The sequence below is a fragment of the Podarcis liolepis genome (genome assembly GCF_965112155.1).
Source record: "Podarcis liolepis genome assembly, chromosome: 10".
Lineage (NCBI taxonomy): Eukaryota > Metazoa > Chordata > Lepidosauria > Squamata > Lacertidae > Podarcis > Podarcis liolepis.
The window spans coordinates 46,755,465-46,777,059 of NC_139562.1; the positions used below are offsets into that span (position 1 = coordinate 46,755,465).

Sequence of the window (21,595 nt, forward strand, 5' to 3'; positions counted from 1 at the left end):
GGGATTGGATGAAATTGTGGCAAGCCCCAGAATACCTTTAATGGAATTCCCTTCCAGCACCATTGGAGGGGCAGGCACAGCCTATCCTGACCCCTCCACCACCAGTTTTTATAACCAATACCTAACCGCAACCTTACAAGTTATGACGAATTGCTAAGTAGTAGGCAAAAAACAAATGGCACTAGCCAATCAGCCAAATGGCAAAATTCCTACTAGGCCCCTGCCCCAAGGCAGACGACCCCATGACAGGCAAAGCAAGGTCAACCGGAACACAGGGCGGGCGTGCGATCCAATGCACTCTGCGAAAGAGAAAGCAAAAGCAGTGTGCCCCAATATTTAAAGCCTATGGTCCCACCCACCCAATTTGCTACATGCAATTTGCCCCAGCAACCCAGTCAGCCAATCGTTGCACCAGGCAATAACTATTAACCTGCCTGGCAACAGAGGGCTGGCCTGGCGGCCCACACCGCAACACGTGCTCTCATTTTAGGGAGAACACACTCTATGAAGCAGGTTGCATGAAGGCTAGAGTATGAGTGGGGCGAGGCTTGATATGAAGTTGATAAGACATGATCTGCAGCACATAGACATGCCTGATGTGTGGTGGTTAAGGCAGCAAAATTCGTTGACTTTGCTGCCTCCATTACATCCTTGAGTATCTGGCAAGCAGAGATATCACATGTGGTTGAGAGAAGTGTTGACACGTATCTCAGTCTGGGACATAGTGCTGGAGACCTGCTGTAACAAGTTTGCCAGGCAATTTGAAGATAAAACAACTCACCTCCATGTTGAGTTGGATGCTTCTGTTACTATGGAGCCAGGTGAGGTTTCCGACACATCTTGCCCTAACTTGTGAGATTGGTTTCACTTGATGAGGCCTAAGGATGTGGACTAGGTTTTCAGTGGTTCAGTCCACAGCATGCTCTCCTGACTTTTACAGCTTCTTCAAGCTAGCCAAGGGGGAGTGGCCGGATTGGGTCCAGGAAGTGGATAATGAATATTTATAGTTAAAGCTATGGTTTTCCCAGTAGTGATGTATGAAAGTGAGAGCTGGACCATAAAGATGCCTGATTGCCGAAGAATTGATGCTTTTGAATTATGGTGTTGGAGGAGACTCTTGAGAGTCCCATGGACTGCAAGAAGACCAAACCTATCCATTCTGAAGGAAATCAGCCCTGAGTGGTCACTGGAAGGACAGATCCTGAAGTTGAGGCTCCAATACTTCAATACTCCAATACCTCATGAGAAGAGAAGACTCCCTAGAAAAGACCCTGATGTTGGGAAAGATTGAGGGCACAAGGAGAAGGGGACGACAGAGGACGAGATGGTTGGACAGTGTTGTTGAAGCTACCAGCATGAGTTTGACCAAACTGCGGGAGGCAGTGGAAGACAGGAGTGCCTGGTGTGCTCTGGTCCATGGGGTCACAAAGAGTTGGACACAACTAAATGACTAAACAACAAAGGGGTTCTTGGCACTCAGAAGGAAATGGTAGTTCAGCCATTCCTAAAGAAGTCCTTGGACCCTGAGGTACTTGACAGCTACTATCCAGTCACAAAAAAACCCCTGTGAAGGGGAAACTTCAGGGGAAGTTTTTAGTGTTTGGTGCTGTATTGTGGAAAATAACAGTTAGGGAATCACCAGTCAAATGGAATAAACTGTTGTGTGACTGCAGCCTGATCCATGCAAAGACAAACATGTAATAATAAATCTGAAGTAAAGCTATCCAACTTCTGCAAACAGCTTTATTGAAAGTGCTCCAATTCTTATATATGTTCTCTGCTTGCTAATAAAGAAGTTATTCTCTCTTACCAGGACAGGTCTCTGTCTGCAGTAGAGCACACTGAGGACACTCTTGATAATTGATCATATAGCCTCTCTCTCTAACTGGGATCAATTTGGTAGAGCAAGGGCAAGGCTGATCTCTTCGGAGTTTCTCTTGATGTGCCAGTTCCAAAATTACCATTCATCTTCATCTGAAAAAGAAGCACCTTCAACAAAATTATGTTGTTAAATTTTTTAATTGCATCTAGATCAAAACTTTCCAAAATCTCGAATCTTTAGGATTAATTCAAGTAAGCTAGCCAGGTTCAACCAGGGTCAATACATATGTCATTATCTCTGAAAAGATACTCATTAACGTTGATTTAGCTCCCCAAGAGGAAACTCAGCGAGCATCCATTGCAGAATGCTATAATACTTGAGGCTTGGAGCTTGAAGCATGAATTAAGGCTATTAGCCTTTATGCCTCACAAAGGGCAAAATCCATTTGCCCTGGAGAACAGTACCGACGCATGAAAGATGGTGATTGGATTCCATAGGGTCCTGGTTTTACAACCTTCTCTGCCCATGTGTGTCTATGGGCATATTGGCAGACCAGAAAGCCAGATGCTAGGAGAAATGGGAGGTCAGCGTGTATCAACGGATTGTGCCAAGAGAAATTAGAACATATTGATCTCTGTGTTCAAGGCAGTGATTGTTGTTTTTAAGCTTCCATTGCATCATCAGAAAATCCTAGGGTTCATAGTTTTTTTCTTCCTGGCTGGTTGTTGGTGTGGGACTTTTGTGGGTGGGTGTATGTGCTTCAGAACTATTATTTTTACCCCTATACAAACGTACAGTGATTTAATCAACGAGGCTACAATCCTAAATCAATTTGTCTGAGTAACCTCCATAATGTATCCTACTTATTTCTGACTACACATGTACAGTATTACATTGTTAGCTAACCTACCGAAACAAAATTTTCTTTAATACAACCATACAAAATATTTTTTTTTCTCTAGAACCCCTATTACTGTCAATATATTGTGATAGATATATAATAATGACTTTATGGTCTGGAAACTGACTTATTTGTCTTATAATGGATTTTGCATGTTCTGTTAAATTCAACTGATTCTAAAATGTAATCTCATCATTAGGCAACAGTCTAAATTGCTGTATTAATGAAAAGAGGTCACAAAAGCCAACAGACCAAAATATGTATCTCAGTTAGAATAATACACATTAGAGGTAATATGGATATTTATCAGTTTTAGGGGGGGGATAAAGCTTCTAAAATGAGGACTTTGGGTCCAAGGTAATCCCAAAAAACTTAGATCCAACTCAAGATAGAATATTTAGACATTAAAATAAGAATTGCTCATCCCTAGAATTAAATCTAGACTAGAATGTATAGCCTTACACATGAAAGTATTAAAAACAGCATTAGCACATAGTTATATGAATTAATGTATGTAACAAAAAGACCTTTGTTTTCAAAAGCGCCAAACATGTCAACAGCATTTTTGTACACAGAGACATTGAGTACAAATTACATAAACTGAATCTCAAAGTCAAACTTTATGAGATTTTGGAGATCTCAGGTCAGGTCTCCTGTCTCTTTAAGGCTGTAGTTGTATTTCCCATTGAACCCAACAGGACTTACTTTTTAATAGTCAGGTATAGGACTGTGCTGTGTCAGTGTATGTGCGTGAATTGCATCAGGAGAAATGTGCTGGGAGAGTACCAAAGAGGCACTTAAAAATGGGGTGGGAAGAAATGATGGAGAAAGGATTCAATCACCCTTGCACCACACTCTGTTTTTTATTAAATTTTCCTAATTTGGCCATCATGTTTGGTCAGCAGCAGCACCCCAAGAGAGTTTTTCCTGTGAGAAAGAAAGGTCTAGTCTGTAACAGAGTAAAAGGATATGGTCTTTTTGCAGTCTATTGGAATGGAAAACATACAAATTCTTTACAATCCATAGTATTGCCCTGTCATTCATGTGCTCTGGTACGCATATGGAAAAAATCTGGATAGGCAATCTAGAGGAAACTTAAAATATACCTTTGCTGAAGCCATTTTTGTAGTAAATACAAAGTCGTAATAGCTTCCTAAATTAGGCACTGAATCTGAATTTTATTAGATGTTCTGCAGTGCATTTAGACAGCTTGCTTGCATTAAAAGTGGGCTCTATGGAGTTTTGAAGCTGAATATATTAACACCCAGAGGAATTCAAAAATGGGGATGCAACCTGTTTAAAATAAACAGGGCACTTAACTCACCATCTGTGGTTCTTGTTGTGCTCTATATTTATCTGTGGCCAAATGTGGATATGTCTAAACCTGTACTGGATGGTGAATCCAGAGTGTTGGCATTTCCTAAATGCATTTTTTACAGTGTATTTTGTCAGAAGCAAAATATTCCCCCTGACAATACATGTGTAATATTTACATCTCTGCAAAAAAAAAAAAAAAAAGATGCTTCATGAACTATGATTTTATATTGTTTTTGTTTTAATTTGTATGCAACTTTTGATGTGATCTGAAGACAGAGAATACAGTTACTGTGCAAGTATGTGCCACATGTGGTTCTAGGGGATTCCAGCTTAAATGAAACAGACTATTTAACGCAACGTCGCAAAAATATCGACGTAGAAATGTTATAGTATAGAACTCTCGTTAGTTTCTAATATCAGATTTAAAGTCTCACCACAATGCACTTTCCATGATTTTAACAATAAAATCCCACACCTCAGTGTTCAATGAGGCTTACTCCAGGTAACCACAGAGTGGCCACATTACTGGTTTTCCTCAACCTTTCCATCTATGTTTCTGTGTGATGAGCTGTTTCAAATTCATGTTGAGGAGGATGACTGCAGAACTTGAGAATGGTAGGTATTATGTAAATTATTTGAGCCAGTAGGCGTTTGAGGATTTCCATCACAGCAGTAATGGGTCTGCACTGGTATAAAGGCAGATTCTGTGCAACAGGTAAATGACCCCAGAGGGGAAATGAGAGTGTCATCTTCACTTACCTTTGCTCTCCAAATGCTCATGGTCCCCCAAACCAAGGGGAGTCCATCCTGCTTTCCTCTACCTTGTTTATTCTCTTCTTCCTTTCCATCCTTCCTTCAAGTATCAGCCACCATCTTCCTCTATCTCTACGGCCATGTACACACTCTCTTTTACACTGCATCTAGTTCTCTCCCACCACTGGTCTGAGGAGCACGCAATGTGAGCCACACACCATCCATATCTATCCCGTTGTTTCTTAGGAAATTCTGCATTTTGATGCATTTCCCCCCAAAACCAGCTTTGAATCAAACTGAGAAAAAGAATGGCTCTAGCTATGTTTTAAACTGGTAATGTGTACACAGCATATTCAGATATACATTCTCTTCTCCTCCCCCCCCCCCCCGCCACCATTCAAAGCTTGACAAGAACCCTGCTATCACTTCTACGGAAACAGCTCTGTTCTAAAAACTATAAAAAGGCTGGTGGAAAGAGATGCACAAAGTTGGGATCCAAGTGGAAGACAGGAGGAGGAGCATTAAGATTGCCAGCCATAGGAGCCAACTCCTAGGGGCTGAGGTCCCTTCGGGCCCCCAATAAAATATTTGCACCCCCACCCCAGTTGATGGGCATTGGCATTCAAATGCTGTGTATGTACCGTGTTTTGTGATCAATTATATAGGGTGGGGCTTACCTGGGTCCCTTCAGTAGTTTATTCAAGTTAGCACCCCTGCTGCCAGCCTTCACTCACTGCCAGGGCTCCTATGTTTTTAACAGGTGCATGAAGTTCAACAGGTATAGCAGTGGAGCTGAGTTCCTGCAGTTAGAAGATACAAGAAACCTTTCTACCCAAAGGCAGTGGCCCTGCTTAGTGAGGAAAGAGAGGGTAGGGGGGAAATCCCCCACATCCACTCTCAGCCCCGGGTGGTAGCGACATCAAGTAATAACTTGCGCATCAACTTTCACGTGCTTTTCAATGGAAAGGGCATTTCAACATTTAGAGCGATGAGCACACACAGCGAGGTTTTAAGATGGGGAGCTGCCTTTGTCAGAGCTCACAGCAGGGGTGCCATCTTGGAATATTGACAGGGGTGGGGGGCAGATAAGCCCCGCCCTGCGTAACCGAGAAGACGTCGTGCACGCCCACTAGTTGAATGGCCATCTACTGGGGAGGGGGGCTGCCCCCCTCAAATGTTTGGGGGGGCCCTTAAAGACCGCAGCCCCGAGGGTGGGCTCCTATAATCCTATATACACAAAGAAAAAGGTTTAAAAAGAAACAAACACCCAGTGTGACGACGTCAAACGGAACGAGTTCGTGGCCTGTGTCCGCAGAGTGAGGTCCAGAGGGGAGTCCCAGACGGCTGGGCTGGGCGCCAAAGCGACGGACGGGCTGCCTTCGACGGGAGACCAAGGGGGCGCGCAGGGAGAGCGAGGGGGCGGGGTTAGGGCTAATTCCAGAGGAGCGCGGAGGAAAAGCTTGGAGAGCGGCGCGCGGGGAAGCAGAAGCGCGCGGCGCGTCTGCAAGCGAGGCGTCCCGAGCGGGAACTCAGGGGAAAGGAGCGCGAGGAGCAGGCGAAAGAGGCTGGCAACTTGGCGCGCTTGACCGACGGCAACCGTGCTGGAGAAAGAGGCGCCACCCCTCTCGCAGCTCCTCTCTGGCTGCCTCCAGAAGGAAAAAGTGAGCGGGAAAGGAGCGCGTCGCAAAGGCGGGAAAGCTGAGACAGCGCGAGCGGGAAGCGTCGCCATGCACTTCGGAGACGGTGCCGGCGGTTCCCCCGCTTGGGGAGCGCCGTCGTCCGCCTGGAACGCGAGCGAGGCGGAGGAACCGGGCGGCAGCGCCGATCCTCCCCGGTCCGGCGGCGGCGGCGCCAACGGGAGCAGCAGCAACCGCTACGGGCGGGACGAGGAGCTGGCCAAGCTGGAGGTGGCCGTACTGGCCGTGACGTTCGCCTTGGCGGTGCTGGGCAACTCCTTCGTGCTGCTGGCGCTGCACCGGACCCCTCGCCAGAAGGCGTCGCGCATGCACCTCTTCATCCGCCACCTGAGCCTGGCCGACCTGGCGGTGGCTTTCTTCCAGATCCTGCCGCAGCTGTGCTGGGACGTGACGCACCGCTTCCACGGGCCCGACGGGCTGTGCCGCGTGGTCAAGCACCTGCAGGTCTTCGGCATGTTCGCGTCGGCTTACATGCTGGTGGTGATGACGGCCGACCGCTACATCGCCGTGTGCCACCCGCTCAAGACGCTGCAGCAGCCCAGCAAGCGCTCCCGCTGCATGATCGCGGCCGCCTGGGCGCTCAGCTTAGTGCTCAGCCTGCCGCAGTACTTCATCTTCTCGCTGCGCGAGGTGGAGAGCGGCTCGCAGGTCTACGACTGCTGGGCGCAGTTCGTCATGCCCTGGGGGCCGCGCGCCTACATCACCTGGATCACGGGCAGCATCTTCGTGGCGCCCGTCGTCATCCTGGTCACCTGCTACGGCTTCATCTGCTACCACATCTGGAGCAACGTCCGCGACAAGACCCGACGGCGGCAGAGGCGGGAGGCGGCTCCTCCGCGAGGGGGCGCCCTGCGCAAGGGGATGCTCCTCACGCCCTGTGTCAGCAGCATCAAGAACGTCTCCCGCGCCAAGATCCGCACGGTCAAAATGACCTTCGTGATCGTCTCGGCTTACATCGTCTGCTGGGCGCCGTTCTTCACCGTCCAGATGCGCTCCGTCTGGGAAGACCACTCCAACTGGCACGGTAGGTACTACCTGCTGCGCTGAGTCTCTCTCTCACTCTCTCTCTCCTTGCCCCGGGAGTCTTCCTCCTCTAGTAGGAATCCAGAGTGACTCCGGATTTCCACTCTACTAGCGCTGCTGCTGGCTTCTCCGCACACAACCTGTTGCTTTCTCTAAGCGATCAGAGTTGAATTTTGCTTTGGCAGCAAGCTCTGAACCCGTTTCTCAACTTTGCACCCCAAGCCTAAGGCAACATATTTCAATTCTTTGGAAGTAATGTGTGGCCCAGTCCTGCCTATGTTTCACTGGAGCTCACTCCAGAGCAAGTGGGCAATTTATTTCAGGCACACATGCAATCTAAAGTTGCCCACTTAAGACCGACTGCTCTCTGAATGGAGTTTACTTCTTAAGGCAGTATGCTTAGAATTGCAACTTAATGTTTAGAACACAGTAATGTTAATCTCCCACGTTAGTTTCAGGCTTACTAAGGAGGAAATGGATTTAGACTAGACATATCAAATATTTAAAACTGAAAATTCACCATTGGACTGTGGTGGACAAGGGCACTGATGTTCTGCCAGAAATGTTCTTGCATGAACTGAGCTCCTCTGCCTTTTCCTTGCATTTGGGTTATAGGTGCTGGTCTGAGTAAAATGCCTATCAGCAGTGCAACCCTGCACATGTTTGCTTCAGACTAAGACACAACAATGCCTCCCTCCCTCCCTCCGTCCCTCACCTAAGCCTTGGTACAAATTTTCATTTGGAAGTGTTTGGTATTCTAGCAACTGAAAGGAGAATAATGGGTTGTTGGAAGGAATATAAGCTTTCTGCATTTCAAAGTCAGGATTGCAATCTATATTTCAGTATCAACAGGTTGAATTTAACTTGCTCACACGCAATCTCACCCTTTTACGGACAGCACAAGTTATATATTTCTACTCAGAAGTAAGTTAATTTGAGCAAACTCTCGTGTAAATGGATGTACTATTCAGCCTCTATCTGTATTGATTTGGTAGCCCCTGGTGGTAGTATATACAAATAGGGGGCATATATACCGAAAGAGTAGCAAAAATACACATTCTCATACAGTAATTGTAAATAAAATTCATAATGGGTGTCATTTTAGTACGCACCCTGCGTCTTTAGGCATGAAACTAAATACATTTATTCTAAAGGCATCTCTGAAGGTCCACCAAAGTAAATTATTACTATTTTAAAAAATCATTCTAAGGTGCTCACTGCAGGTTATGACCCCCTCCCCCAAATCACTATGAGGTAGTTTAGGCTTACAGAGAGCAATCAGTCTAGTGAGCTTAATGGCTGAGTGATGATTAATTAGATCGTATCGTGATTATTGAGCTTATTCTATTTGTAAGACCTGACATAGCTATAACAATTAATTTACCTGTGTCAAGTCAACTGTTCCACACAGGACTTCCCTATCAATCATAGGCTTGAAGAGGTTCTTTAAAACATTGGTTATGTGATTTGGTTTTCCTTCCTTTTTTTCTTTCGTGTAGCTGTGAGGAGCTGATGACGGTTTGTCTGCTACATTACAAAAAAATAAAATGTTTAAAAGAGTCTGAAGTAAACACAAATAACGTCCGGTTCTAGTGGAAAGTACAGAACGTAAAATATTCAGGGGGAAATCTTGCTTGCAATGTAAATTTAAAATCACATAATTATATAAATAATAATTTGATACGTTCATGATCTCTAAGCCCCGCAGCTTTCTCTAAATTTTTTTTAAGGCTCTGTGATAGCTAGGGTTGTTTGCGGTTAATTGGTCTGATGAACAACAGACAACACAAGCCAAACTTTGCACTTAACTTCACAAGGGACTCAAAATGTATCTGCAGAGTTTCGTTTCCTTTTGCTAAATATCAAAGTATAGCACCAGACAGTTACAATGGATGAATTTGTAATCATACCTCTAGAAGATGTCTGAAAGGTTCTCCTAAGCCGTGTTTGCTATTGCATACATATTGAAAAGAATAATACATAAAATTTAAGCCTTATTCATTAGAACCACGATAAGGCAATTAACTTGTCAGATTGTGTGAGACACTCATGGCCAAGAAGAGGTATTTTTTTACAAGCTTGCAAAATGTTTATTTTGAAATGTAGAAAAATGAAAACTCGATAAAAATATTATTTTAAAAGAAGAGTATTTTTTTTTAACCAACCTCTTATTTTGATATCCGTTTCAGGTTAACAATACATGCAAACCTATACTTGCATACACAAATAGCAGTTATGGGAACAATACTTTTCTTTCTGCTCATTGGACATTGCAGTGCCCCAATGAGCCATATTAATCTAGGTTTGCCATATTTCAAAAGGTAAAAAACCAGGACACCCCAAAATTGTTGACCTTTTTTTCGATTGACTTGCCTAAGATCCAGGACAAAGCGATGCCTTTTGGAAATTCTCCTGGACATAAATTCCACCTTTGAAATCCCAGTAATGGCAACCCTAGATTAACCCAAAATGTCTATTGATCAGTAGTGTAAATAAAAAAATTCCTTCCAGTAGCACCTTAAAGACCAACTAAGTTAGTTCTTGGTATGAGCTTTCGTGTGCATGCACACTTCTTCAGATATACTGAAACTGTTCTGTTTCAGTGTATCTGAAGAAGTGTGCATGCACACGAAAGCTCATATCAAGAACTAACTTAGTTGGTCTTTAAGGTGCTACTGGAAGGAATTTTTTTATTTTGACTATGGCAGACCAACACGGCTACCTATCTGTAACTGGATCAGTAGTGTGTAAGCAATAGATAGAATATTTCAGCACAGGTAAGCACAGCATGTTTAAATCCAGTGACAGGTATGTGTGACAGATAGGTAGGGGTGTGTGTGTGTGTGTGTTTATGACTGTTAAATCAGATCACCTGAAATTCAAAACATAAAAGAGTACAGATTTCAGATTTCCTTTGGCAATTTTCTTTCCTCACTTCTTGGTTGAGCAGTACCAAGCAGAGCTTTTTAAAAGCAACAACAACAACACCCATAATCTGAAGTCCTTTGATTCAGGCTGTTGCAAACAGTTCAATATGGCTTCTGCATTATGTAATATGGGATCCTGAACAGCCTCAGCTCCATAATTTTATTTTTGTGCAATATCAGGTCAATGGGTGAGGGTGATGAGAGGCTGCTGGAGGCAGGGCTTGTCAGAAAACCACTGAAGAATATTTTCTGAGAGGTTTCCATTGCCTATCCTAATAAAGGTTGATTTGAAATCACAGGAAGGTCAAGTATCCTACTTGACACCATTTCAACAGAATCAGAGGCAAATGAAATTTTAGTGGCTTCAGGGAGGGAAGAAGCAGCCTGATTATAATGAACAAACTTGCTTCCAGATTAAACGAAGGAAATGTACACATGCATATCAAATAAGACCACTTTCTTAGTCCTGCTGGCTCCTAAAATATATCGTTGCCCTTTTAAAACGGCAGTTGCTACTTCCGAACACACTTTATATAACAAGATTGATTTTAATTTTGAGAATTTATACCTCATTTACCTGCAGTGACACTTAAGAAAACATTTGCATAATCGCAATGTACCAAGACAATACAATAAACAAGAAAAATCCATCATAAAACCAGATCTTATGAAAACCAATAAATCATAAAAGAAAAGACTTGTCGTAAAATTAAAATTGCATCACAGATATGCCCACCCATATTAACATTAAGGAGATCAAGCACTAAAATAAGTTACATTTTTTTAATCTAGGTGGGAGATCAAAGGGGTTGTATTATTTGCATATCTCAAGGCTAGCCAACAGAATGACCTGAAGTTGTAGGACCACAGCTCCTGTTAGTTCCAGCCAATATGTCCAAAGGTCAGGGATGGTGGGATATATAGCCAGAGAACCTCTGCAGGGCATCTCATCAGCTACTCTAGGTGTAAATATTATACTGCTGAATTTCTCCTTAATTTGGGGGTTTCTGAATTACTGGAATTTTTTAAATAGGAGCCACACTGATTAAATGCTGGAGTTCATGTGTCTACCAGATATATATTCTGAACTGCTGGTGCATAAATGCGAACCAAGTTTATAAAAATGTATAGGAAGAAAATGCACAGTGAGGAAAGGACGATTGCACATTCACAAAATCTGTTACCGGTATCATGAAATTATCTTTTATCTGAAGGCAATTCGGGTTGGGAAGATGCAACAGATGAAGGAGTCCTGTGCCTTTAATAGTTGGGTAGAAGAGAAATTTCAGTAGGTAATAGCTTGTGGGCAAACCACACCTGCTGAGATCGCCACCCTTCTGCACAGCTATTAAAAGCAGGGGCGGAGGAAGGGGGGTGCGGCCGCCCTGGTTATCACCACTGGGTGTGTGTGTGTGACAAAATGCTAGGGGGCACTCACTGTGAGGCCTGCAGCATGCCCAAGTCAAGCGTCTCTCCTGGGAGAGACGCGGTGGCTTAGGTGCTTGCAGGCTCCGCGCTGCCCAAACGTTCTGCCTGCTGCCTCCCCCCAGCTGTAGGGCGGCTGAGTGGGAGGGGGTAGGCAGACTCCAGAGGCCCCATGGTGCGCCCCGACCCTATGGGTGGCTTGCCCTACCCCTGGGCGTGCCGTCCCAGGCGCCCAAGTGGCTTCCTCCGCCACTGATTAAAGGTGCAGGAGTCTGTTCTCTTTTGCACCTGGCCTCTGTAGGGCAATTGGGAGTGGGCTCTATGAAACTGGTAAAATAATAGCAGAGTGAGACTAGGAGGATATCCCTGCTCTTTTCAAAATGTTGGGACCCACCAGTTAACTGACTCTGCGCCAAGTCCTTACCAAGTTTATATCTGTGTCACAGTGGCAGACACACTCTTTTGGGGACAGGTGCATGATTAGTTATTTGTAGAAAAAGACAAAATACGACCCTTGAACAAAATTTCTCTTAATGTCCACAGCCTAAGCCTAGAGATGGCATTACAAGGAATTAATGAGCTGTCTGTTCATTCCACTGAACAGTTTTGCAGAATGTTTGAGGTTGTTTGTACCAGAGTATAACTAAAGCAGAATTGAGTTTACAAGTAGCTGTCTGGATTAAGTAGAGACAGAGAATATACTGTACAAACAAGATTTTAAGAGGCATTTAACAAAGCACCACAGCCTCTGTTCCAGCAAGTAAGTTTTCAGGCTGGTGTGTAATAATGGTTGCGTTAGTAAAAACATTGCCAACCTGTGGGACTGAACTGGTGTTGAGGGTCAGCTGGGAACACCTTACTGGTGAAGCAGGCTGGGTTGCCTCTGCAACATCACGAGCAGCCAGCAGCGTTAGATGTAGTTAACCAGCATCTCACGTTTGCATGAGAGAGGGGGGCATTATACTAATACTTTTGTGGCAGGAGAGAGACCATGATCACACACCTTCCATTTTGAAGGGGTTCGATTCTAGATAATCTTACATTCCTTTATTTTAAGCATGTCTAATACTTGTTATTGCTATGCAGTGCCTAATCTGCTTTAGCAAGTTAATCCTGGGACTCGGCCACATTAGTCAAAAAAACAGCGTTTTGAATGCATTATAAAAATGCAACACCAGATGGTGCTGGAGAACAAAACAAAATTTCTTTAGGATTTTCCATAGCGTTCCACCCCCCTTAAGTTATAACAATTTAATTTTTGACTTATTTATATCGGTTTCCCCCCCTGTGTGTAGATCTACCCGTGGATTTAAATTGCATTGATGGCAAATTGCATTGATGGTAAGAATAATTATTACAATAAATCAGAGCAGCCTAATCCTATAGTATCTATGCAGGATATATCTTATGAAACAGAATAAATGCATAAACAAGGAGCTACAGTTGAGGAACATAATGTGGATTCATCTGCTATTGTGAGCATCTTCATATCCAGTCTTATTTAGTGATTTTCTCTGTTAATGAAATGGTTAACCACTGAATCAACTAGTCTTGGTATGGTGTATGAAATATGAAATGGAAGTTTTCTGTTTCATTTGAAGGAATAAAACAAGGCCATGCATCGGCCTGGTGTCATTATTTACATATAAAAATATTAAGCTTTTTGTAAAAAAAATATCACAGAAGCAGTTGGTTAATGGCACAGATATTTGCTAAGTAATTCTCTGCTTTGTATTGACAGAGTCAGAAGACATTTTAATTACTGTCACTGCCCTTTTGGCCTGCTTGAACAGTTGCTGCAACCCATGGATCTACATGTTCTTTAGTGGGCACCTCCTGCACGACTTCATACGGAGCCTCCTGTGCTGTCAGAAAACTGGGCAGAGGCTGAATAAAGAAGATTCTGAGAGCATCAGCAGAAGACATACTACTTTCACCAACAACAGAAGCCCGACAAACAGTTTGGACATGTGCAGAAAATCTCCAGATTTAGCACAGTCCATTAGGTCCATCCCCATTACATCCTGAAGCGTATATTTTAAAAAACTGGCGTCCCATTGAGTTCCAGAATAGCACTTTTAGCACTTTAGCCATTCGTTACCATGTGACCCATGAGCTAACAAGATGAGGGTAACTTTTTTGAAAAATAACAACCCAAATATGATGGTTTTGCATCAATGTAAATAAAGTTTGTAAGTCAATCTATTAAAAAGTATAGGAATATATATGTTCAATGAAAAAGAAGGGAAACAGTAATGCGTGTAAATATTTTTCTACAAAACTACAGTATTAGCTTCACGTTTGTTTGTTTGTTTGTTTGTTTGTTTGTTCTCAGACTCAATTACGTATAAATTAAATGCAGTGTGACTGTAAATGCAGTTGGTACTTCAAAACAGTCAAAAAATAATTGCCCAGATCCTTGGCTGGAATTACAGTCCTGGGCACCGTTTACATGTAGCTCTCAGAAACAAGTGAGACTGACATATGTAACCTGAGCACAGGACTGCAATGTTGGTGCATTAGGTATAGCTTCATGGTTGGTGCCGTTGAATGGTAGCATTTGCAAAACAAAGCAAGTGAAGTCCTGAACTGAAATCTGTAGGCGAAATTAATAGTTCTTGGTTGAGGAGCATCCTGATACTATACCAATGTAGCCCCACAAAATTAAGGACATTTGACTAAGTGTAGACTAAATCTATTGCTGCCTTTTTACCCAAATCCTGTGAGAAACAATGAGATCTAAGTGAACTGGATTTTTCTAGATGATACAATAGGATGCACATGGAACTTCCAGCTAATACACGCTTTCTCATTTAATGTTAGGGGAAACACTTTGTAGTGGTGAGAGGGGGAAAGAGTGGTAATATAGGGTGTATACTGGGAAACGGTTGCATGTATTGCATCCACTGTGAGCATCAGAATTCCTTCTCTTTGAAGAAGCCTATAGGCGCTCTCTCTCTCTCTCTCTCTCTCTCTCTCTCTCTCTCTCTCTCCCTCTCTCTCTCTCTCTCTCCCTCTCTCTCTCTCTCTCTCTCTCTCTCTCTCTCTCTCTGTGTGTGTGTGTGTGTGTGTAGGATTCAATCCTTGCTTATAATGGGCTTTGGAAATGTTCTTAAAGAACTCAAAATGTTGACAGGGTCCACAAAAGAATGGTAATATCTTCCTCAAAAAGTTTCAAGTCAACATTGCTAATGCTGATTTGCTTCTTGCACCTCTGAACAGACTATACACAGATAGTCCATTCAGAGGGCCTGATAAAAGGCAGGATCATGTGGTTGGCTTGAAGGCACTCATAAGATGGCGGTGCCCTCTGATCTCTTTCTAGATTTTAGTGTGGAACACAGTTTTATTTAGGAAAGCAGCTGAGGCTTGCATGATTGAATTAATATCAGGTGGGGCTGTTCAACTAAGTTTGACTCTGGGTAGACGTGTTGAAATCAATAGACAACTTAGTCATATTCATTCATTTCAGTGGCTCTGTTCTGGTTTAGTTGAATGCCATCCTTGGATTTCATAATGATCCTGTAGAAAATGACCATAATCCACCCAGTGTACCATATGTCACAAGCCATCTTTATATCAGGTGATTTTTGTTAATTTGTTGTTTATTGGTTCTCGCCACATCTTCTGCTTGTAAGAGCAGAAAAGCAATATGCCCTGCCTTTGCGACAAAATCACTCTGCTGGCTTATATTTAGTTAGTGGATCACAAAACAAACCCCAGGCTTTTCTCAGCAATACCACTTCCTATGTAATTATCTCACTGTGCATTTCTTTTCATTTAATTTTATTATCTATGGTAGCACCATATGTTGTCTCCCCCAAAATTGCTTCTTGTTGGTTTCAAAACATAATATCTCAGCAATGACTTTGTATAAATTTCCAAGCATGCACCATTCTAAGAATGCTTGCTCTGCGGCACAGGGTTGAAAATAATTTACAGAAAGAAAAAAATAAAATGAAGTTTTCAAGGAACGGTGCAGGATTAAAAGTCTAACTCTGACTTTTGTGGTATTTTCTCACATTACTAAGCTGCTGTGGAATGTAGTCGAGCTGCGTCATTTTTCTAGTGATATACGTGAACACTCAAATGAAAAGGATGTTTTCATTTTATTTCCGTTTCCCTGTCCTGATTATCACCCTAGCAAAGACTCTCCTACTATGAATTATAGACATATATGCAACAATCAGCAATGCTTTTTCTCTCTTCTAGCTTGATTGAGCTGTTATACTTTGTTTGGCCTTAATGTACAGCTTGTTAAACCTTGTTTGCCCTTTAATGTACAGCTTGTGACATCCATGATTGTGTCTTGCTACTTCTGTTGTCCTTTTGCATTGCTTGTAATTTCTTTGAAATAACTAACCAGAGAGGGTTAGTGGTGTTTTTTTTAAAGGTACCTCTGGGACATATATATTAAATTGCCCATGTCCCAGATATGGGTGTATTCCAGGATCTTCATTTAATTTTTAGAGTATTCCTTCTATATTCAGAGGTTCCATCTATAGCTAATCGTATCTATCATCTATCTATCAATCATCTATCTATAACATCTATCTATTCATACATTCCTTCAAGGAATTACTACTATGACCTCAGCATTTGGATTTATAGGGTTTTTTTGGCTGAATGTCATACTGCTATGTAAAACACATGGGAGTTAAAATGTAGGAACAAAGAGGAGTTTCCATTTTCAGAAGAGTCAGTAATACAATTTGATACCATTGTGGGCTGCAGGGATGTGATGCAACAGCAAGGAAAGGCTGTTTAAAGTAGCCATGAGTGGTATGCAGCAAAATAGCTCCACTAGCACAGAGACTACAATGGGACTTCCGCTCCCTCTCCTCTTCCCACGTATCCCCCTAAATCTGTTCTGGGAATCCTTTCAGGATTCAAATCCTTCCAAGGCAACTTACAAGTAACATTGAAATACATTGAGAAAATTATAGTACTATAAACAATATAAAAACAGAACAAGTTATCAGTTGGTGGTAGATGGCCCTGTCAGTGTGTTTGTGTGTGTGCGCGCGCGTGAAAGCCCCAGCTGGAAGAGGCGCTGAGGTATTTTCACAGGGTGGTTGTTGTGGGAGAGGTTTCTGTTCTTTCTGTTCTTGACAATCAGCTCTGCTACCTCAGCGAAGGAGCCATCTTAGGCACCTTCTTCTCCCATCCTCTGAAGCCATCATCATTCCAAAAGGTAGGGGGACGCATTGCATTCTGGGACAAAAAGGGTGTCTGCCACAGACAATGGCACCCCCCTCCAAAATGCCCTGAAATGATATGGCATTCTGTGGGTGAAAAATGGCAACTCCTAGCTGCTGATCTCTTAAGAGAAGTTCTGCCTTGTTCTATTGGAAGGAAGAAGGAAAAGAAGGAAGATCCATTGTTCAATGAAATGTATGCCCCCTGAAATTTTAGAATAATTTTGACCCTAGTTTCAGGGAGACCTGAATTTCACAACACACCTCACTGTATTTGAACTGAAACTACTCATTCTTTTTAGAAGAAAGGGTGTTCAGATTTATGGCAGCTATCGTCCTTTTCCCAACAGTCAACCTGCCAAACAACTGAGGAGATTGGCAATGTGAAAGCATCTGAGGATTCAAGAGGCACTTAGACAATCATCTTTGTTGTTGTGGACTGGCTTCACATGCACAGTTATGCACACTTTTTTAAAAAACAACAACCAGAGACTAATTATTTGTCTCTCAGAAGCTTTTTCTGGCTGGAGAAAAGGGGGGTTGTTCTTTGAATAAATGAATAAAACCCCTGAAAAGTATTGTGCTGGACAGACTGTGCATGAGGTGATAAGTCTGTGGTGAAAGTTCTTTGTTGGCTGTTTTGCAAATACAACTCGTCACTTAAAAATGGGGCCACTGATTTCTGAACGTGATTTGCTGGTTTTACATTTTTTATTTTATGCAGCTGGAAATGTGTATGCTGTGGCTTATATTATTCACTAAACAGATGAAATTTTGATTTACTGTATCGTCTTGGATTCAGAAGAGATAGCACATCATTTAGTCAGCCTAATCCTAAAGGAAGGCTTTAAGTCACATTTACGAAACGCATCTCTTAGTACCTCTTTACTGAAAATAATCAAAACAATTCTGCAGCATTTTAACATATAATTTTATAGTGCTGCAATATATTTTTATGCGTATTCCTAATATTTCATCCCTGTCAGCATTTATGTCAATTCAATCCATTACTGCTTTTCCTATCTTCTACTGAAAATCTGTGTGAGGAGGGCTGAGGCTGGAGGCGGAGAGTTTTGCCTTTCTGTGAAGAAAATAATGCTATGACTTTGGTGTCCTCCCTGGAAACCTGATGGGGCAGCAGGATCTGCTACAGATCTTCCATCTTACACTCAGGCTGTATATATGTGTAAATAAAACAGCATATCCTAAGACTCCCTTGACCTTTATCCCTGATTGGTGTGTGCAATTGTATTGTACAATATCTTTTAAACACATGTAGTTCTCTTAGTCTTTCATCATATTGGCTGCCTTTAGAGCAATGTTTCTTAAATTGGGAGAAAATATAGGATCCCAGGAAGGCAGCAAACTGTTTTTCAGTGGAGGTCCAGTATTAACCAAAGTGTGAGTTTACCCTAGGCCTAGGATCACCAAAAAGAGTCAGGGGACTTGTGTGACGCTGCTTGCTGCTGGTCCAATCACTTCATGAGGTAATAGGTCACCTTTTTCTAACCTGGTGTCCCTTCAGGATACAGTGGTACCTCAGGTTAAGTACTTAATTCGTTCCGGAGGTCCGTTCTTAACCTGAAACTGTTCTTAACCTGAAGCACCACTTTAGCTAATGGGGCCTCCTGCTGCCACTGCGCTGCCGGAGCACGATTTCTGTTCTTATCCTGAAGCAAAGTTCTTAGCCTGAAGCACTATTTCTGTAACCTGAAGCGTATGTAACGTGAAGCATATGTAACCTGAGGTACTACTGTATTTGGACCATCATCAGCCCCACAGTTGTGGTCCCAAACATCTGGAGGGCATCAGCAAGGCAGGAAGGCAGCAAACAGCTCACGCTGGATTATTTGGCTAACTAAATGGCTTTGAATGCTCTTCCACTTAAAGTCCTCTCACAAAACCAAGAAGTAAAATGTGAAGATGGGAAAGGGGAGACCTAACTTCTTTACAACCCACAGCTGGTACTTCTTTTCAGAAGCAGCAATTCTTATCTCAGCAATCCTGAGAATGACAAGTGACTTCAAAAAATGCCTCAGTGAAGACCTTGCAAATAAAACAAAGCCAGAACAACTTAACACAATTTCCGGCAGAGTATTTCTGGTATTTATCTACAGCTCTCTGTTCTTTATCTGTTTTTTTATGTTCTTCTTCCTAATTTTTTTAAACATCATTTCAATGCTAGCATCATCATCATTTCAATGCTACCATCCTCAAGTGGAGAGGAAAACCTCATATTTGCTGAAATAAATAAATGTTGCTGACAGATTGCTTGTGTGCATATCATTTGCTGTTTCCTCAGGCAGGTACCGCCAGTCTTTGCCGCAGCGTGGTGCCTTGTTCAAATGCAATGCGCTAATAGCTCTGTATCCAGCATATTATTTTTCTGCAGTGTTTCAACTTTCTCTTTCTGTGTTTCGATCCTGGCAAGCAGCAACTAGTCTAGTTCAGCAGCTAGCAAAACAAATGGGAGCTGCAAGCTGTGTATCTGCTCTTTCCTGCTTTAGGGTGAAGATGTCAGAATCTGACAAGATGGAATTCTATAATTCTATCACATCTGGCCCAGTGAGAAGATGGGAGAGCATCTTCTCATTGGGTAGACTACATTTACAGCATTCTCCCAATCCACCAAGCCTGTAGCACTATTAGAAAAAGAAAGAAATGAGATTCATCTTGCATGACTTCTTTTTGAGATACACATGCTGGGTCTTAATAGTGCTTCGTTTCCAATGAATGCACAGCCCATAACTTCCTGCTGAAATCCTAGACCTTTTCATACCACAAATGTTCTGGGATTTTTGTCCCACTTTTGTGGCACTGTAGGCCCTCCAGGCAGCAATAATGTTGTAGCACTGGAGAAGCCTCACAGAACTAATAAAGCAGAACACATCCACCACTAATGCACTGTTATTGTGTCAAGAACATTTTGCAGAATACTTTCGCAATAAAACACCAGCCTGTAAGGGGCCCTGGTCAGTTCCTTCAGTGCCCCCTCCTGGAATGGAGGGGGGAGAAAGATAGAGCTCCTCTCTACGGCTGCTCCAGTCGTTGGAGGGGAAAGAGTTTAATGCCACCCAACTCTTATGGCCCTGCCCTGCCCCTTCTGCTCACGGAGGAGAATATGGACTCATTTATATGTGTTGCATTTGCGATATAACACTGTGCCACCAGATGGCATTGTGGAGTCCCGTTTTTCCCTACAGGATTTCCCTGTTTACATTTACAACACATTTAGTTGGAACGCTTCTTTGATGTTTCTAGATCCAGCCTTGGAGCCATTTCATCCTTGGCAGTTCCTCAATACTGTGGTAAGCATCTGGCTTTTAAGAGCTAAGAATTTGGCTGCATCCCTGGTGCCTCAGAACCCAGAGTGTGGCCTGCACTTGCTGCCACATCAACAGGTACACCACAACCCCCCCCTCAGCCCTCTCAGCTGCTGCCTCGGTTTCTCTGCCTTGTTTGCCCACCAACAAAGACTGTGCCAATGTTCCTGCTCCCTGTGACCTGTGGGAGTAGGAGCCAGATGCCTATATATCATGTTTGATGTTTCCTCACAGTGATGCTTTAAATCATAAGTGATTACTTCATGGACCTTTTTAAAGTGTCTATAGTCTTTTGCACTCATTTGTCACAAACCCTTTGTGAGATATATTGCCTCTGCCAAATCTGGCTTTGATAATATGTGACGTCTCATTACGTGACATGGCATTTCACTTATCCATTACTTGACAGATGAGCTCTTTCCCTAAACCTTTTACCACACCAGAGCAATGGAATTAATCTCGGCACTGCAGCTTTCTCCTCAGGGTTCCAGGGCATTTCACAACACCTCATGTTCAGAAGCAGCGGTTCTCACATCATAACGTCAGTTTGCTCGTTTAATTGACTCTCATTATGGAGATATTTATGATTTAGTTAGTAGAAACATTTATATCCGGCCTTTCCACTCGAGTCAGATCCATAAGGTGGCTTTACAGCACTCTGAAAACAATACAATAAAGAAAATCATAAAACACTAGAGCATAAAAAAGAGCGGTAAAAATAAAAAAGCACAGCAAAGGCAGAAGGACAATAGAGACAACTAAACTACTGAAACTAATCACCCTCTGAAATAACAGGGTGCAACCCTTTGCTTGAGGTACGTTGGCTGAGTGGTCTTAAGCTGTTTAAGTGCTATTCCATCTGTGGAAAAGAGTTACACCAGGTCTTGCGCAACAGACCCACTTCTTGAAAAGATCAGACCTTTTGTGATAAGAAAAGTGATGAGAAAATGCACCGGAAAATGTGTGGTAACACTTACCGTATTTTTCCGTGTATAAGACTAGGTTTTTCTCCTAAAAAATAATGTCAAAAAATAGGGGGCGTCTTATACTCTGGGCCATCTCCCCCCAGTTTCTTAAATCTGAGCCTCCAAAAATAGGGGGCGTCTTATACATGGGGGCGTCTTACAGACGGAAAAATACGGCACTTTAATGCAACGTCATATTCCATGCAGACAAATCATGATGAATACTCATTAAATAGCCAGTGCT

General features: G+C 42.8%; 1 protein-coding gene and 2 long non-coding RNA genes across 4 annotated transcripts in view; 2 read left to right on the forward strand and 1 right to left on the reverse strand.

Annotated features, from left to right (window-relative positions):
• LOC310687943 overlaps nucleotides 1–5,127 on the reverse strand; it is a 98,850-nt gene extending 93,723 nt beyond the window's left edge. Inside the window, exon 1 of the long non-coding RNA XR_014516664.1 lies at nucleotides 1,239–5,127. This is a non-coding gene — a long non-coding RNA (uncharacterized lncRNA). The remainder of the gene's footprint in view (nucleotides 1–1,238) is intronic.
• Nucleotides 5,128–6,199: 1,072 nt separating this feature from the next.
• On the forward strand, nucleotides 6,200–14,239 carry AVPR1A (arginine vasopressin receptor 1A). Its single transcript, XM_083463705.1, has 2 exons — nucleotides 6,200–7,514; nucleotides 13,607–14,239. The coding sequence occupies exons 1-2, from the start codon at nucleotides 6,521–6,523 to the stop codon at nucleotides 13,891–13,893; spliced, it is 1,281 nt and encodes a 426-aa protein (XP_083319831.1). The 5' UTR covers nucleotides 6,200–6,520; the 3' UTR covers nucleotides 13,894–14,239.
• Nucleotides 14,240–16,420: 2,181 nt separating this feature from the next.
• LOC310687977 overlaps nucleotides 16,421–21,595 on the forward strand; it is a 61,934-nt gene continuing 56,759 nt past the window's right edge. Inside the window, exon 1 of one of the 2 annotated variants that reach the window (XR_014516702.1) lies at nucleotides 16,421–17,059. This is a non-coding gene — a long non-coding RNA (uncharacterized lncRNA). Of the gene's footprint in view, nucleotides 17,060–20,301; nucleotides 20,372–21,595 lie in introns of those variants that run through there. The other variant, XR_014516703.1, reaches the window with a different exon arrangement.

Coding starts and splice junctions, on each gene's coding strand:
- AVPR1A (XM_083463705.1), top strand. CDS start 6,521: ATGCACTTCGGAGACGGTGCCGGCGGTTCCCCCGCTTGGGGAGCGCCG. Junction 7,515..13,606: donor AGACCACTCCAACTGGCACG/GTAGGTACTACC, acceptor TTGTATTGACAG/AGTCAGAAGACATTTTAATT.